We start from the raw sequence: 18541 nt of genomic DNA, 5'->3' as shown, positions 1-18541 counted from the left end.
TTTGCTGTCTTCACACGGGGCCACTCAGCAGTCTGTTGGAAGTTTTTTGGTTGATAATGGTGCTGGTGGTGGTGAGGTTACTGGTGATAACAAAACTGAGAACAGTTGTTAGAATGTCTGTTGCAATCCATACAGTGTGATGAATGGCACCTCTTTTGTGGCTGCTGGTCTTTAGGCATTTTGTATTCTGGACAGTCCTTCAAAAAAAAGGCCCAGTTCCCCACAATTAAAACATTTTGCAGCGTCTTGGGATGTTAAAAAGGCCCTCTCCCTTAGAGATTGCCCTTGCCACAGTGTGTTCAGTGGAAGATAATTTGTCGCAGGCCTCATCCATCTGGTTGATTGTAGGTTCTGGGTCCAAGGGGAGAGCTCTTAATATTGTTTTGCACTCATCGTTTGCCTTTGCCAAGGCCATTTTATTTAGCACTTCCTTCTTGGCCTCTGGGCTTTCTATTTGTCACTCAAGTGGAACTTTAAGTCTTTCTACAAATTTTATGAAAATTTCACTTGCCCTTGTTTAATGTTAGTGAAGCTCTGTGTATGTAGGGTGTCATCGAGAGTGAGGAGCAGGGACATCTTTGCAGCAGTGGTGATGTCACTGAGTGCAGCTTCTTGTAAGTCCTTTGCTTGGTCTTGTGGCTTCTGGAAGTCACCTTCTCCTGCCATTTGTTCAAGGGTTGAATTTGGTTTGTTGGCATCTTTTGAATATGTGTCCGCCAGTGATGTGAGATGCCTTTTTTACTGCCTCTCCCACAGCATGAACTCGACCGGAGTGTGAGACTCTGTCCAAAGTTTCTCTCATCTGCCTCATGATCGCCATTGGGGACCACTGAAGAAAAGACCCTTGTCTGAAGTTTCTGGCCCTGTTGGAGAAAGTTACATGCCAACGGCTCCGAGACCTGAGCACAGTGCTAAGCTATTGTTCACAGGTGTTGTTTGCTGTATGCTACACTGAGCCCAATGAAAGAAGAAGGGGGCATCTTGCCTTTTTGCAGCAATAGCCTTGGAAGCTGTCCCACCTCTCAGCCTGGCTGGACTTCTCCTGAGTTCTGGGTGGTCCCCCCACAGAAGACCCTGACCTGTTTTACAACCACCGTGACAGACAGACTGAGATGTAAGGAGCCTCTCCATCAAGGAGTGAGACATGAAACCCCCATGCGAAAAGGCCCCTCTGCTCCTTCCAAGGACTGGGACTGAAACCCCCAGCCCGGGGCAGGTGTGTGGGGGAGGCAAGCTGACCAAAGCGAGATGTTTGCCTGCAGGGTGTGACCGCTGGACCAAGAACACAATGGCTCTCGTTTACTGCTGAGAACCTGTTACATCTATTCCTTATTGTATCTGTCCCCCCCTGCCTCGCAATTTCCAATAGAGTTATCATAATAAAAACCTCTGAGTTAGCGAGAGACTTCGAGATCTCCCCAGACGTGACCTGGTGAACTCCATTGGCTGGACATCAAAGGACTTGGCTGTTCTATGTTTGGTAGCTATATACCTTCCTTTCTCTTCCTCCCTCTTTTCCTTATTTTTCCCTTTTTTCCCCAATTCCTCCCCAATGCATTTGGTTATTCAATAAAGGTGCATTTGTTTTGATTATCACCGCAAACTCCCCTGTGCCGTGTCGGTTTTTTGCACCCTGAGATCAAATCCATGAACAATCACGAAACCCGTTCGTAAGGATGGATTGTGACACGGGGAGAGTAGGCAATTCATGATATTTTTATTTTCATGCACGACCAAGACACGGTCAGAGAAGGTGGCTTCCAGAAAGTTTTTTAAGAAATGCAACCCCCAACCATATTCCTTAGCCACTTTGCAGAGCTCCTTCAATTCCCCATAGGGGATCGGCTCCCAGGAATTGATTGCAGTCACTCTTCTGCTGTGTTTACATATAATTGGCAAGCCCACAATCTTTTTGGTGAGCTCTGAGCCCTCCCAGTGGCTTCCCTCTGCAGCTTGGCCCAGTGATCCTCAAACTCAGGACCAGAATCCAAGTCTGGGAATCCCTACTCTCATCCTCCGAGGAGGATGGAGGGCACTTGATGACTGCATGGAGCCTCTTGGGGCAGCCAGAATCTGCCTGTTTGTGGGCGGCTGTGGAAGCCAATATGGGCTCCTTCTGGTCACTGTCATCACCACTTCTGACTCCAGTGTTGTGGGAATGGGAATGGGAGGGACCATCAGGAGAGGAGTCAAGAGAAGAGGGTGTAGGGATTTTGTGGAGAAAGGGCAGAAAAACTTGGAGAGGGAGAAGACAAGATGGCGGGGCTGGCCACATTCCTGGCACCATCTGGGAGAACAGCTGGGGGTAGTAGAACTGGGTATGTGGGCATTGGTAAGAGGGTTAGGAGAGAGCCCAAGGCAGCATGGCCAGTGCTGCCCTGGAGAGGGGACAGAGGACACTGGGAGATGTCAGGGTGATGGTAGCAACCCTGCGCCTGCTGGCAGGATCCATCTCCCGATCCTCCCTGAGGCAGGGAAGAGAGTTTAGGGATGTGAGGGGAGGAACAGGGAGAAGGGGTGTTAAACTGGGGTCCCGAATGTTTCCCAACGTTTTCTACAGACTTAACAATAAGGCCAAAGGATAAAATTTCCCCACTGAAAGATCCCCTTTAATTCAAAGAATGTAGAACCTTTTTCCTATATGGTCCCAGAACTCATTAGAATGAATTCCCTCATAACATCAGGAAAATACGTGAACAATCAATGAATAAAACATTTTAAATCTCCCTTTGAAAAATGAAAATTTTCCCCAACAAGGATTCCTTTAACTTGGGTATAAACTTCCCTCTGTGGGTGGATCAGTTTGGCTCCCATCCCCACACTTCCTCCCAACATCCAAGAGGAAAAGAAGGCAAAGGAAAGACAAAAAAGGGTGACCCCCAAATATAGTACTCACATGATAGTGGGTCAACAAAACCTCTCCAGGTTGTCTGTCAGCTTCAACCAATCTTCTCACCTCAAGAAGGTTGCCGGTCGCCTGTGCGATTCCCCCAATAAAACTTAGGAGTCTCCTCTGGGAATTGGCTGCTCCGAACATGGCTTAACTTCAGTAGCAAAAAAGCTACTGAAGCCACCTCCAGGAATGCTCCGAACAGGTCCCTGTTCAGGCTGCCAGCTGTCACAAGCCACAAGCCCGTTGGTGGTGGAGCGAGAGGCAGCGGAGCCGTGACCTTCCAGAAGTGTCTCCAGTAATGGAGCCGCTCGGTGGCACAGGCACACACACACACAATCACTGCAGCACACACTTCTCTCGTAGAATCACCAACGACAAAGAAATGGGAAGGGTCTTTGTACGGACGCCAGAGAAGGAGATTTATTCCAGCCACGCACAAAGGGGGCCAGAGACAAAGACAAAAAGAACAGTGGAAGGTCTGGGTTTAAATACAGGGGAAAAGAGGGGCGGAGCAGAGCATCAGGGCCAATGGGCTGAGGGCTCAGGGCAGTACAGAGGGGAGACAAGGGGTGGCAGCCAATAGGGTAAAGAGGGTGGGACACTGAGGCAATATGGGGCCAATGGATAAGCAGGGAAGGGAGAACATTCAAGGACATAAATATAAGGAAAAAGGGAGGGAGAGGCCAACAGTCCAACCAGGTAGGTAGAACTGGGTACATTTGCATATACAACAAAGCATCCTGGAAGAGGGTCTGCTCAATTGCCCTGAACAGGGGAGATTTCTCCAACTTGGGGTCTGTCTGTCTGTCCAAAGGCCTATAATGGCCTTTGTTCTGTAGGCCCACCGGCCTCCACAGACGCTCAGTGGAAAAAGTGGTTCGAAGCTTTGCTTGTGAAATTTGTGGGACATGCAAACCAGAATATTGCAGCCCTCATGATTGACCACCTGGCCGGAGAAGGAAGCCACTCAGACCCTGTTGGGCAAACCCACATTCCTAGTGAGGCCCTTGAGGGTATTACTGATGCTGTGCATAGCACATTTTTAAAGGTTCCTGATGTTGTGAGCCCCCCCCAAAAGTATTTACTTATGTAAAGCAAGGACTGGTGGAGCCTTATATGCAATTCAATGGCTGCTTGAAACAAGCTCTTAAAAGACAAATTGAGAATGACATTGCCAGAGAGGTGTTGCTTTCAAAATTAGCTGTTGAAAATGCTAATGAGAATTGTAAAAAACTTCTGAAGTCCTTGTCTAAGGAGGAACCCACCCTGCTGTAAATGATAGAGGCATGTAACCACCTGTGTGCCTTCAGCATAGGGCAACCATTACTAATGAACCTTACTGTGGGGGCTGGTATAGCAAATGCCTTTGGGTGGAAGGGGCCAACAGCGGGCCTGTTAGCTAAAGGAGTGAGAAGAAAGGAAACAAGCAAGAAGTTGATAAGGAGCTCTCTCCAAGGCTGCAACTGAGGAGACCAAGAGAAGTGAGGAATTGAAGAAAGATAAGAAGAGAACTTTGCAGCTGGATGAAGTATTTTTAGAAAGTTAGTTGAAGTCACTGTAACTTATCCCCAATGATATTATGTTGATTTATTGTGGCCAATAGTTAGGGAAGAAGAAATACAAACAATTAGAAAGTGTATAAAAGGTCAGCCTTGTTCGATAATAAAGAGTTGCCATCTGAGACTGCTTGTGGTCTCTGCCTTGTGTCATGACTGGCCTGACAGTGACATCTGGTGACCCTGATGTGATTCAACACCCTTAAGAACATATTTGATCTGGACCCAAACGGGCTCCTAGAGACTGGCAGCCATGACTCACTGGGACGTAGTGGGGGAGGTGGCGTTGGTGCAGCTGAGAATGGCGGGTGGAAGCACAGGGAAGTCCAGACCTGATTTTCTCCTATCAAGACACCTGGAAGTAGGTGAGCCACCAACTAGTAATGATGGGAAATAATTTATCTAATGAAGTAGAGACTGTTTTGGCTACATGGAAAGTTTTGTTAAGAAATAAGGGAATTAATACTTCAGACTATGCCCTTCGTAGTATATTGCTGTGGGCTAAATCACAGGATTTTGGCACTGATCCTGACACAGCATTTAGTGTTAAAGCATGGGAAAAAGTCGGGGACAGACTGTAGGAAGTCATCTGAGTGGGAGATAAAACTGTTGTTGATCTAGCTGTTACCTGGGGATTGCTTTTTGTGGCATTAAAAGAATGGAAAACCGAGCGAGAACAAACAGAGCAGGACGTGGATGAAGAATCGGGGTTGATAACAGAAACTGATGAAGGGGATGAGGCAGAGGGGGCCTCTGATGGGGAACTTGGTGAATCTATCCTTGAAGAAGCTGCAGGTGCCATGCAAGTTACCAGGCAGGCTACCAAAGCTTCCAGGAAAGCTGCCAGAGCTTCTGGGCTGGATGCCAAAGCTTCTGGGAAAGCTGCCAAAGCTTCTGGGCAAACTGCCATAGTATCTCCTTCTCAGACTCCTAAACCTCTTTATGTCACAGCTGCGCAGCAGCTCGCAATGGTGCCTGTATACACCACACCACTGCACCAGGTAGCTGAAATGTCTTTACAGAGAGACAAACCCAGTCTTCTGCCCCCCTGCTTCCCTCTGCTCTAGCCCAGCCATCTGCCCCTTCGCTCCCCTCTGAGCTGCCTGAACAATCTGCAAGGTCGTATCCTCCGTTACCTGACAGTGACAGCGACAGCGAATCAAGTGATGAGTCTCCCGCAGTAACATCAGAGTTGGGGCAGGGAACTATTGACAGGTCACCTTCTAATAGCTGTAGCCCTACTGCCCCATGGACTTTGCCCCCACGTCAAGTAACTGGGCTTCCTTGACAGCCTCAGTGTCCTGGGTTGACTATATGATGCTTTTATCCCCAATTATGTTATGTTGAATAATAAGTTTTGCACCTTATACGATGTTGAATAATAAGTTTTGCACCTTTAAGAGTGTTCCAGAGAGTGAAGCAGTGGGAGAGAAGAAGCAGCAGTTTTTTTTCAGACACCGTACTCACTCCTCCACATTTCTGCTCCTGGACTGTTGTTGTCTGCGGATGGACAGACAGTGGGACAGAGCTCTCTTTTGCTTTTAGTTAGTTTTAGCCAGCTGAGGCAAAGAAGTTCCCTACTGTGGGGACTTTTGTTTTTTTCCCTTTTCCTTGGAGCTCTTGAAACCTGCTCTGGACTGAACACCCAGGGGAGCACGGGCAGCTGCATCTGTGGCCCACCAGGCCGGGCCTGGCCTGCAACATTTCCAGCACCGGAGGGACTGATCAGAGACAGAGTGAGCTGAGCCGCAACCCGGGGAGGGACTTTCTCAGTTTGTCATTTCTTTTGGAGTGGCAAGAGATTTTATTGTTTGATATTGTCAAGGTTTTATTGTTTAATAGACAGGTTTTTTCCACCTTTCTCCAAGGAGGTATTTTCTCCCAGACCAGTTGGGGGGAGAAGAGCAGATTGGATCTGCTTTCCTACTGGAGCTCCTTTGGGGGATTCTCTCCCAAATTTGCTCTAAACCTGGACACTCAGGAGTTTTGGGAATTTGTTAGGAAGAAAGCAGCTGAAGAAAAGAATTGGGACATGATAGAAAGATTAGGTGCTCCAAGAGTACCTCAGGAGAACAGTGCTAATGCAAATGTTGCCTGTGATAACCCCATCTATGGCTTTTCCAGGTTTTAAAGCAGCTCCTGGAACAGGGCAGGATGACAGTCATCACATCTTTGCCTGGAAGGTTGTGCAAGATCTCCAATCCAAAGTGGCTCAGTATGGCATTAATTCCTCAGAGGTAATGCAATTAATATGTGTAATTAATGCAGATATGCTTGCACCTTATGACATCATGCATATTGCTACTATTTCATTCCAGCCAGTACAATACGGTGTATTTCAAGAAACTTGGAGGCGAGTGGCTGAGCAGACAGCTGTAACAAATATGCAGTTGCCTCAACACGACCCTCATCATGCTGTGGGTGTTGATGCCCTACTGGGCACTGGGCCTTTTGCTAACCCAGATTCACAGGCAAGGTGGGATCCTTCAATTTTGGCACAAGCTCAGCAAATTGGCACGAGTGCTTTAATTAAATCAATGGAAATGGCAGCTCCAAAACAGAGATATGATACTATACAACAAGGGATGAGAGAAGCATTTTTGCAATTTGTGGAAGAGCTTGCTGCAGCCATTGAAAAACAGGTAGATGATGAATCTTTGCGACACAAATTCTGTATACGTTTGGCTAAAGAAAATGCAAACTCAGGCTGCAGAAAGATTATTGACACTTTACCTGGGGAACCCACATTGCCTCAAATGATTACTGCTTGCTTGAAAGTTGGTTCAGTAGAGCATAAAATAGCAGCTCTTGCTGCAGTTCTAAGACCTTGATCGAAATGCTATAATTGTGGACAGCAAGGGCAAGTAATGGCACAGTGTAATACCCAGAAAATAACATCTAAGCCAAGCGCAAACAGCAATGTTGTGTGCAATTGTTGTGCTAAATTTGGGCACTATGCTCAACAATGCAGGAGTAAATATCATGCAAATGGTCAGCTATTGCAGGGAAACAAGAAGAGGAGCGCGAATGGGCATGTGGGAAAACAAATACCCCAAGAACCACAGCAGCAAATATGGGCCTCCCCAGCACTGCAAAGCTAAACATTTGTGAACAATACTCAGGGGCAACAAGTGGGTCTGCAGGGATTGATATACCCACCGCTGACACAGTAACCATTCTGACAAAAGAAATGTGCAAAGTGCCCCTCGATTCCTATGGTTGAATAGGACAGGGATTGAGTGCGTTTTTGATAGGAAGATCAAGTACTACAATTAAAAGGTATTCATGTGCATGTAGGACTTATTGATGCTGATTATTTAGGACAGATTCATGCTATGGTATCCATTGATGACCCTCCTGTCACTATTCAGAAAGGAACTTGCATTGCTCAAATTGTACCTTTTGTGAGTTCTGTTCTGAATACAGTGGACTGAAGTCACGGCACAGGAAGTTTTGGATCAACAGGGGTACCTCAAGTGTTCTGGGCTGAGAAAGTATCAGAGAACCATCCAGAAAAGACATGCATCCTCACTGCCAGTGGATGTCATCCAGGAACCATATCATTAACAGCCTTGATTGATACTGGATCAGATGTCACAATACTCTCATGACTTTGCTGGCCTCAATCATGGCCTCTCACTCATGCAAGTTTTGGACTTCTGGGGTTGGGTGGTGCTACAACAGGTGGTTTGTCAGCCATTGTAATTAATGTGAAGCATCCTGATGGCCAACAAGCTAACATCAGACCCTATGTTGCCGATGCTCCTCAAAGTTTGTGGGGATGACATGATTGTTTATCTCAATGGGGTGTCAAAATATGGATTTTTAATAGGGGCCACTGTGATGCAGGGCAATGAATGTCGAGTTGTAGCCTTGATATGGTTGACAGATGAACCTGTCTGGGTTGGCAACCTCCATCACATTAACGTTACTTAAGTCATCAGTTCATTTGCTTCCCACAGGAGTTTTAGGACCATCCAGGCAGCGTATGCATGCATTGTTTTTAGGTTGGTCATCCATCTCTTTGATGGGACTTTTTGTTCTCCTTGGGGTTTTAGACTCTGATAATGAGATTATGATCATGGCCTGGACACTCCAACTGCCTTTCACTGTTCCCCAAGGAACTTGAATAGCTCAACTGATTTTATTGCCCCAAACCATGAGCATACCTTTTACAGACGTAATATGAAAAAGGGGATTTGGGTCTACTGGAACACCCCAAATATGTTGGGTACAACCTATACTAGAACAATACCCCACATGCTGGTGTACTCTGACATTAAAAGGGCAAAAGATAACACTTGACAGCCTCATAGACACAGGGGTTGAAGTTACTTATCTCTCAAGCCAAATGGCCCTCACAGTGGTCCCTTGCTAAAGTGCTCCAGGCACTTTCAGGCATTGAAGGAAGCAGCCACAGCTGTCAAACCCACCACTGGATACAGATCAAAGGGCCCGAGGGACACCGTGCCTCAATCATACTGTTTGTATTACCAGTACCAATGGTACCGTGGTGGGGGATGTTCTCTCCCAATGGGGCTTTAGGATTCAATCAGCTTTTTAAAGGGGGCCGTTGGAGAGCGAAACTTTAAAACTAACCTGGAAAACAGGGAAAATGGTTTGGGTGGATCAATGGCCCCTACCATTGCAAAAACTTTGTGTATTAACAGAGTTGCTCCAACAACAACTCCAGAAAGAGCAATTTGTCCTTTCTAACCGTCCTTGGAATTCTCACATGTTTGTTATCAAAAAACAAACTGGCAAATGGCGCTTACTCCATGATCTTTGAAAAATAATGCAGCTATGGAGGACACAGAGGCCTTACAGCCAGGTCTCCCATCTCCTACCATGATTCCCAAAAATTGGCACTTGACTGTTACTGATTTAAAAGATTGGTTTTTTGATATTCCTTTACATCCTGATGATGGTCCTAAATTTTCCTTTTCAGTTCAAAGCACAAAAATGCAGGCACCCTTAGGCACTATCACTGGATAGTTTTACCTAAGGGCATGAAAAACAGCTGTACTATTTGCCAGTGGTATATTGCTAGGTCCTCAATTCTGTTCATCAACAAATACCTAATGTTCTTTTGCACCATTCTATGGATGATATTTTTGTAACAGCTGAACAACAGGAAGTCATGGAGAAAGCCTTAGTTAGCCCTTGTCACCAAAGCTGTAAATCAGGCAGGGCTTTGCATAGCTCCCAAAAGGTACAAAAACATCCTTCGTGGAGGTATTTGGGGTGGTGCATTGGAGTCTCTTCAATTTCTCCCCAAGCTCTTCAAATTCAGACAAATATTTGCACCTTACATGATGCACAGAAATGTTTGGGAACAATCAACTGGGTGCACTCCTTGTTAGGGAATTCAAATACAAAGCTAAAAGTCCTTTGTTTGAATGATTAAAAGGAGATTCAGACCTTTTATCACCTAGACAACTTACATTTCAAGTTCAGCAGGCGCTGCAATGCCCAGCTGATGTCATAATAAACCAACAAGCTGCACACTGGGCACCTGAGCTGCTTTTCTTTTTAATAATCTTGCATCCAGCAAAACAGCCCCATGCCTTGATGTTTCAATGGGACCCCAATGCACCAGACTCTTTGTTTATCACTGAATGGATTTACTTACCACACCAAATGACTAAAACCATCAGTACCCAACATGAAATGATGACCCAACTGGTTGTTAAGGCTTGACAGAGACTCGTTTCTCTTGCAGGAGGGGAATTTTCCACTCTTTTCCTACCTTTAACCACCTTTTATTTGAATTGGATAGTTCAGGGATCAAGGCTCTTCAGATGGCCTTTCCTGAATTCAGTGGACAAATCTCAATACATCCTCCAAAACATGAGTTGTTTTAACAGCTTTTAAAAGCTTTTTTTAAGCTTTTTTTTTTTTTTTTTCAATTGACAGAGAAACCCAAGAGGAGTGAGGTTCCACTTCAAGCCTTAACAGTATTCACAGATGGTTCTGGTCACTCTCAGAAATCTGTGGTAGTATGGAGAGACCCCTCTTCTAGTGGGTCTAATGGAGAGCAGATTTATCCATATCTGAGTGGTCCCCCCCAATTGTTGAACTTGCTGCTGTTGTCAGAGCTTTTCAAAAATTTTCTGTTCCTTTTAATCTGCTTACAGATTCAGCTTATGTTGCAGGAATAGTGATGAGAGCCAAAGCATCAGTTTAGAAAGAGTTGAAAATTCACAACAATTTTATTGGTTGCAGCTCCTTGTTTTTTCCTTAGAAAATTGAACATTTCCTTACTTTGTTATGCATATTTGTTCACATACAGACCGTCCCAGATTTTTAGCTGAAGGGAACAGGCAAGCTGGCCTTTTAACAATGCCTGTACAACAATCTGTTCTACCTAATAAGATAGAACAGCCTAAATTGATCCATTTGTTATTTCACCAAAATGGTGTCACTTTGATTTGGCACTTTGGCATTAGTAAAGCCCAAGCTTCAAGAATTATTGCTGTTTGTCCTGATTGCCAAAGGTGTTCTTTTCTCTCTATTGCAGGAAGTATTAATCCCAGAGGGCTTCAGAGCCTTAAAGTCTGGCATCAGACGTTACCCATTTTTCTGAATTTGGTCATTTAAAATACATTCATTCCTCTATTGATACCTTTTCTGGTGCTCTTTTTGCATCTGCCCATTCAGGGAAAACAGCTTACGATGTCTCTAGACACTTCACTGCTGCTTTTGCCATTCTTGGTATACATCTGAAGTGAAGACAGGCAATGGCCCAGTTTATATTTCCCGTCGAGTTGCTAACTCTTTTGCCTTCTGGGGAATTATGCACAAAACAGGTATTGCTCATTCCCCAACAGGCCAATCTGTCACAGGCTCATGGCTCCCTCAAACATCTCTTGGTACAACATAAGGGGGGCCAGAGATGGCAACCCTGCCAAGAGACTGCAGAAAGCCCTTTATGTGATCAACTTTTTGAATTGTTCTTTGATGGACCCCAACCCACCAATTGTTTGACATTTTAATCATGATTCACAATTGCAACAAAAGGAAAGAAACCCCTGCATAAGTGAAGGATCCAGAATCTGGTAAGATATTGGGGCCTTATCCTTAGGCCACCTGGGGTAGAGGTTTTGCTTGTGTCTCCACAGAGAATGGTCCCGAGTGGATTCCAGCAAAGAATGTGAAGCCGTTTTTAAGAATCTTTGAGTGCATCACCTGAAGATTCACCTTGAACACCAACATTGGCGGAGAACCCTTGTGAACAGGACCTCACCACCACACCAGCGCCCGTTTAACCTCTAACAGACTTATGCCCTTGGGAAAATGGTTAAGATTACCCAGTGGTATCAGGGTTTACAGGGCTAGGAAAACTTCTGGGGGATTGGAGACTTGGTGGATGGATAAAAAATTTAGTTTAAATAGGCTTCTATGTATTAGGCATTGTATTATGTATTGTTATGGTTATTCCTTGTATTTTACAGTGTGTGAAAAAATTAATAGACAAGTCACTTAAGAGTGTATTTTTGTTTGAATGGATAGGGGGAGGTATGGGGAATAAAACAAAAAGTACAGTGGAACTGATTAAGGGGCCTGATATCTTAGGCCTGATTGAGCAGAAACTGTGGGAGGGACAGACACAGATTAAGGCTCCCTGGGCAAGAGGGGACCAAGAAACAAGATGTGAAACTTAGTGATAAGATAATGTTACCAGGTGACCTGATGTCCTGAAGAATGTGTAACCAAGGGGAAATTGTTACAAAAAATGGAGCCCTATATAACTACCATACAAGTAAAACCCCATATAAATCCCTGGCATACTCAATAAAATTGGCTTCTGATCTAAACTCAGATGTCCCCGTCTCTCCATCATCATTAACCCCCCTAGGTGGGGGGAAGATGTTGGAGAGATTCCTTTCCCTTCTCTTTGTCCTGATGTGATTTGGTCGGTAATAAATTCACTCCCTGTGCCCAGGCTGGGTCTGTTCTCCCTGTGGCAGTGCTCGGGGTGGGATCTGTCCCATTCCTTCTCTCAACTCCCAGGCCTCTCCACAGGCAACAAGAGAATGCAATGAACAAGAATCAGCCAATCAGAGAGAGCAGTTCTGATGACTCACCAGTTGCTGGGCAGACCCACAGCACCCAGTGTTCCCTGGCCCCCACCCTCCCTGCTCAGTCACAGCCCCAATCCTCCCTGCGCAATCACAGGAGGTCCCAGTCAGGTGCAAGGCCACGGGAAGGGGCTGCAGCTGCCACTGGCTCAGGAGCTCTGAGGGCAGAAAAAAGGGGGTGACACCGGGATGGGGGACACTGGCAGGGCTTCCCTTAATGGTGCCTCCATTTGTGTTGGCCCAAGTGAGAGCTTCTGGAGAATCTCTTCCCACACACAGGACACTCATTGGGCCTCTCCCCAGTGTGGATGTGCCTGTGGGTGACGAGGGTGGAGTTGCGCCTGAAGCCCTTCCCGCAGTCGGGGCAGTGGAAGGGCCTCTCCTCAGTGTGAATCTGCTGATGTACTGAAGCACAGACAGACAACTCTTCAACTAATTAAAGTTGAAAAGAAGGGTATTTTATCGCAGTGCTGGACATATAAGGAATCATTTCCAAATGGATGTGCAAGGAGTTGCAGACTCCTGCTCTCTATTTATACAGAAAAGGTTTTACATATCCAAGCAGTTTCTAAGGATGAATAATACAGAATCATTATCTGCCCACTTTGTATTATAATCAGCTGAATACCTAATATGTCTGCGCAATTGCACTGCCTTAATTGGGTCTGTGGGATTTTGAAATAAGGGAGTGGGCGTATGTGAAGAAGAAAGCTCTCTTCCTCATGGTAAACTCTTCACCCATGGCGAGTTTGCAGGACTTTTTGATCTGCTGGTCATGGTCCAAGCCTCTCCAAACTGATTATTCTTAAGGCAAGATATTTCTATGGTCTCTGCTCCTCCGCAATTGCTACATCTATCCCTGTCACTCTGAGCATTACTTTCTAATATATTTGTTACTCTTTCACTAACCTATGTGATTTTTGCTTAGCTAACATACCTTCTTAACTAATTTTAAAATCTTAACTAAAATATGTAATCTTCTACTATCTCAGTTATACTCCCAGCTGGCCCCTTGACTCATCCACAGTTTTCAATTATCGTAAATACATTTCCAGCTGATCCCTTGACTCATTACGATGAGATTGGAGCTGCTCAGAAACCACTTCCTACACTCGGGACACTCATAGGTTCTCTCCCCAGTGTGGATCTTGCAGTGATTGATGAGGTTGGAGCTCCACCCAAAGCCCTTCCCACACTCCCACACTTGTAGGGCCGTTTCCCCATGTGGATCACCTGGAGCCAGATCACATCTGAGCTCCAGAGCTCCGGCTGAAGCCCTTCCCACATTCCAAGCACTTGTGGGGTTTCTGCCAGCCACGAGTTGTCTCTACCACCTCTGAGTTCTGAATGAATCTCTGGCTGCCTTCTGGACACAGGGGGCATCTTTCCTCCTCACAGCTGCCAGGGCTGGGTTTGCAACCCCTCCTTGTGTGGGATCTCCAGGGCTTTTCCTCCCCATTGGATTCCCATGCCATGGAGCTGCTCAAAACGGCCTTTTCCATGAGGTTCTGCAGCAGGGATTTGCTCTCCCTGGTCTCTGTCTGCAGCTCAGTGCCTGGGGAAGGAAAGGAAAGAAAAGAAGAGGAAGGAATGAGGAAGGAAGAAGGACAGAATGAGAAGGGGAAGGAGCTGTGGACAAGGACAGGATGGGATTTGCCTCTGTGCCAGAGGGAAGGGGAAGGAGATTCCCCCAGTTCATCCCTGGCAGGACGGCATTGGTAGCGGGGTTGTCCTGCAGCCAGAGGAAATGTTGGGCTGAGACATGAAACAGAGGAGAGGGGGAAAGGGGCAGTGACTTCCTCCTTGCCTGCCTCAGTGTCCCAGGCCATCTTCCTTTTCCTCGCAGCCTCCTCCAGCTCCATCCAGACAAAGATTGGGATTGACAAATCCTGGCTTGGGGGAAAAACAACAGGTGAGGCCCTTGGTCCTGCTTCCCAAGTCCAGTTCAAAAAGTAACTGCCCTGTTCACAGTTGGATGGGCCCAGACCCTGCTCATCTCCAGCCTCCCCCACCCCTCCAGGCTGACAGGATCCCCCAGCTCCAGGATTGGCCTTCGTTGCTCTCCCCACTCTGATGCCAATCAGAGTCCCAACACCAATGTCCCCCCCAGCTGGTACCACTGCCCCAGCCAGTACAGACAGTTTGCCACAGGAACCTTCCACAGTTCTCCAAAGGGGCATCTGTGTCTCACCCTTGGGGCCCTGCAAGATCCAAACATCCCCTCCCCTGAAACAAACCCTCCCAGAGATCCTCCAATGGATTTGGGGTGAGTTCCCCCTCCCCACTCACCTGTGAGATCTGGGGGGATAGGTGCTGCCAGGGCCAGGGGAGCTGCAGACTCAGCGGGCGAGTGGGAAAATGGCGTGGTTCTGCTGCGGCTCCTCCTCTTTCTATTCTTCTTCCTGCTCTTCCTTTTCCCATCCTCCGCTTCTTCTCTCCCTCCTCTTCCTATTGCTCCTCCTCCATGCCCAATCCAGATCCTCCTTTCACACCCTTCTCTCTCCCATGGCTGCAGCATTTGGGTGGAGGGAACCAGGGAAACCCCCATGAGCCCCCCAGGGATGGGCAGGGGGCTTGGGAATCCACCCAGTGCAGATCCATTCCCCTCCAGAGCCCCAGGGAATCACTCCAGGGATCAAGCGATGGGGACACAGTGGGATCCCCACGGAACCACCCTTTTTCTATCCCATCCCCAACTTTCCCTCCCCTCTCCTATCGTTCCCCCAACCCAAGGACCCCTCCCAACTCAATCTGGGGATCCCATCCCTCTCCCACTCTGAATCCTCTTTTTCCCTGCACTCCCACCCCTTTCCCATCGTGCCTTCAGCTCCACCTCTCGTCCCTATTTGGTTTTGGGGGATGCAGGTCCCTCCTGCTCAGTTTGGGGGGTCACATCCCCCCTTTCCCTCAATTCATGCATCTCCTGGCTGCTTTTTCCTGGGAGCAATCCCTCAGTTTTGGGACTTTTGGGGTGTAGTTTAAGAGTGTGACAGCTCTGTCTGGCTTTCCCCTCCTGTTGTGGCCTCTCAGCTGCCCCTGTCACCCTGGGGGTGCTGGGATTTCCCTCCTGGGGACAAAGATGTTCATCCCCTTCCAGGAGCCCAATGCCTGGCTGGGGCTCCAGTTCAGGGGGTCCTTGAGCAGCTGCCCCAGAACCTCCCCCAGGGTCTCCCAGCACAGCCAGAGCCACTCGGCCTGGGGTCCCCAAAGGCCTCAGCAAGCCCCAAATCCCTCCCAGGAACCCTCAACTCCCTCAAACCCAGCATCCCCCACATCCCCTGCAAGTTCCCCCCATGGCACCAGCCATGGCCATGTCCCCACATGTCACTGGCCATGTCCCACCATGTCCTCACCCACGGCTGTCTCCCCACCATGTTTCCATCCCTGTCATGGTTCCCCACATCTCCATCCATGCCTGTGTCCACCCACATCCCCATGAATGGCTATGTCCCCCTCCATGTCCATGTGTCCCCCAACTGGTTCAGGAAAAATAAAATACCTCTTTGAAGAAAAGTGGAAAAACTGTTTATTACACAATAAAACCTAAACAATATTAAACAATAAAACCTCTTGCTGCTCTAAAAGAGAGACAAACTCACCAAGTCCCTCTGTGGGCTGTAGCTCAGCTCACTCAGTCCCTTATCAGTCCCTCTGGTGCTGGAAATGCCACGGCCCAGGCCCGGCCTGGTGGGGCACAGGTGTGAGCTGCCCGTGCTCTTCTGGTGTTCAGGCCACAGCAGGTTTAAACAGGTCCAAAGAAAAGGGAAAAACAACCCACAGTAGGGAACTACTTTACCTCAGCTAGCTAAAACTAACTAAAAGCAAAGGAGAGCTCTGTCCCGCTGTCTGTCCATCCGCAGACAACACAGTGCAGGAGCAGGAATGTGGAGGAGTGAGTGCAGTTTCTGAAAACAAATTCCGCATTTCTTCTCTCCCTCTTCACTCTCAGGACAAGTCTTAAAGGTACAAAACTTATTATTCAGCATAAACAGAACAGACTGGGGATACAAACATCATATAGTCCACCCTGAACATACCTTCAACACCATTCAGTACTCCCTGATGTCACCAGAAGATAGGATTGAATGCAAAAGATTTTATGGGGTTGAAAGTCAACAAATCTGCCCTCCCCAAGGAATTCCCATTGTAGGTCTGTGTCCCAATGGATGCTCCTGCTGCTGGGTTTATCTAGCTGCCCACAGGGAACCAGGAAGATGCGGAGCCTCCAAGCCAGGTGTCTTCCCAACACGGATCACCAGGACCATGGATCACCAGGGCTCTGCCCAACAACGCTCACTGAGGATCATCCAATGTAGATCGTCTCATGGGGGACAGAGCTGGAGCAGCACACAAAGCTCTTCCCTCACGTGGGGCACTCACAGGACTTCCCTTAGTGGCGCCTCCGTTGGTGTTCTGTCAAGTGAGAGCTCTGTGAGAAGCTCTTCCCACACTCAGGACACTCGTAGGGCCTCTCTCCAGTGTGGATGCGCCAGTGGATGGTGAGTTTGGCGTTTTCCTTAAAGCCCTTCCCACAGTCGGGGCAGCAGAAGGGCCTCTCCTCTGTGTGAATCCGCTCATGTTTGAGGAGATCGGAGCTCCTGTGAAACCTCTTCCCACACTCAGGACACTCGTAGGGCCTCTCCCCAGAGTGGGTGCGCTGGTGTTTTCTCAGGTCAGAGTTCCACCCATAGCTCTTCCCACATTCCAAGCAGGTGTAGGGCCGTTCCCCCGTGTGGATGACCTGGTGCCGAATCAGGGCTGAGCTTCCTCTGAAGCTCCTCCCACATTCCCCACACTCAAAGGGCTTTTCCCCAGTGTGGATCTTCTGGTGTTCCGTCAGGTGGCCCTTCTGGCTGAAGCTCATCCCACACTCCCCACACTCATAGGGCTTTTCCCCAGTGTGGATCACCTGGTGTCGTATCAGTTGGCCCCTCTGCCTGAAGCTCTTCCCACATTCCCCACACTCAAAGGGCTTTTCCCCAGTGTGGCTCCTCTGGTGTTGGATCAGGATGGAGTTGTGGCTGAAACTCCTCCCACACTCCTCACACTCAAAGGGCCTCTCCCCAGTGTGGATCACCTGGTGCTGCCTCAGGCTGGAGCTCCAGCTGAAACATTTCCCACATTCCAAGCACCTGTGTGGCTTCTCCCTGCCATGAGGCTTCTCCACCAGCTCCAAGCTCTGGCTGGATCCCAGGATGCATTCCTGGCTCATGGGGGCTCTTTCCTCCCCAGAACTCCCTGGGCAGGGTTTGCAGCCCCTCTTCATGAGGTACATTCGGGGCTTTTCCTCCTCCTCCATCAGGCCACACCCTGAGAATTAAAAATCCTGGTTTGCAGAAAAAAATCAAGAGGAGAGCAGCTTGGACTGGGAAAACCTCCATGCCCAAGTTCATCTGGGAAAGTCATTGGGCATCTTGTGTCTGAAAGAACCTCCAAAATACCATGATTCAGCACAAAAATCCTCTAAACATCAAGATGCAGATCAAAAACTTCCCCAACGTCAATATTCAGCAAAAACCTCCTTCAAAATAGAGATTCAGCCCTCACAAAAAACAAAAGCACCAACATTTGCCCAGTAAAGCTCAGAAACCCCAAGATTCAGCCTCTGTGAAAATCATGGATTCCCCCTCCCCTGGTCACCTGCTGCATATGGACAAAGCTCCTGGGGCTGGGGGGCAGGCTGCAGATACAGGGAAGAGTAGAACCGTGTGGTGCCGCCTCTTTCTGCTCCTCCTCCTCCTCCTCTGTTCCTGCTCTTCCTCACACTCTTCTTCCTCCTGCTATTCCTCCTTCTCCTGCACAATCCCACCTTTTCCTCCCACGTCCAGGGTTTCACCATTTTGTTCCTCAACCCCGCTTCTCCTTCCCTTCTCCTCCTGCCCCAGGCCCAGCACCCGCTGCCGGCTCCCTCTTGCCCCCAAACCCACAGAATCCCACGGCAGGGGCAGGGATGGAGCTGGGGCAGGTCGGGCTGGGGCAGCGCTGGGCTCTCGGCCGCTCCCGCCCGCACT

At 48.1% G+C, this 18541-nt stretch overlaps 1 protein-coding gene across 1 annotated transcript in view; it reads right to left on the bottom strand.

Moving 5' to 3' along the window:
• The window catches only part of LOC136570629 (zinc finger protein 420-like), a 68545-nt gene extending 50531 nt beyond the window's left edge, over nt 1-18014 (bottom strand). Inside the window, exons 1-2 of the mRNA XM_066571077.1 lie at nt 16943-18014; nt 12815-12934 (exon numbers count right to left, since the gene is read on the bottom strand). Coding sequence (XP_066427174.1) covers nt 12815-12934; nt 16943-17829 — 1007 coding nt within the window. The 5' untranslated portion in view covers nt 17830-18014. The remainder of the gene's footprint in view (nt 1-12814; nt 12935-16942) is intronic.
• Nucleotides 18015-18541: the final 527 nt, after the last annotated feature.

The sequence above is a fragment of the Molothrus aeneus genome, unplaced genomic scaffold (genome assembly GCF_037042795.1).
Source record: "Molothrus aeneus isolate 106 unplaced genomic scaffold, BPBGC_Maene_1.0 scaffold_35, whole genome shotgun sequence".
Classification (NCBI taxonomy): domain Eukaryota; kingdom Metazoa; phylum Chordata; class Aves; order Passeriformes; family Icteridae; genus Molothrus; species Molothrus aeneus.
Note: the sequence above shows the minus strand (reverse complement) of the source record. Positions and strands in the feature narration are given on the sequence as shown.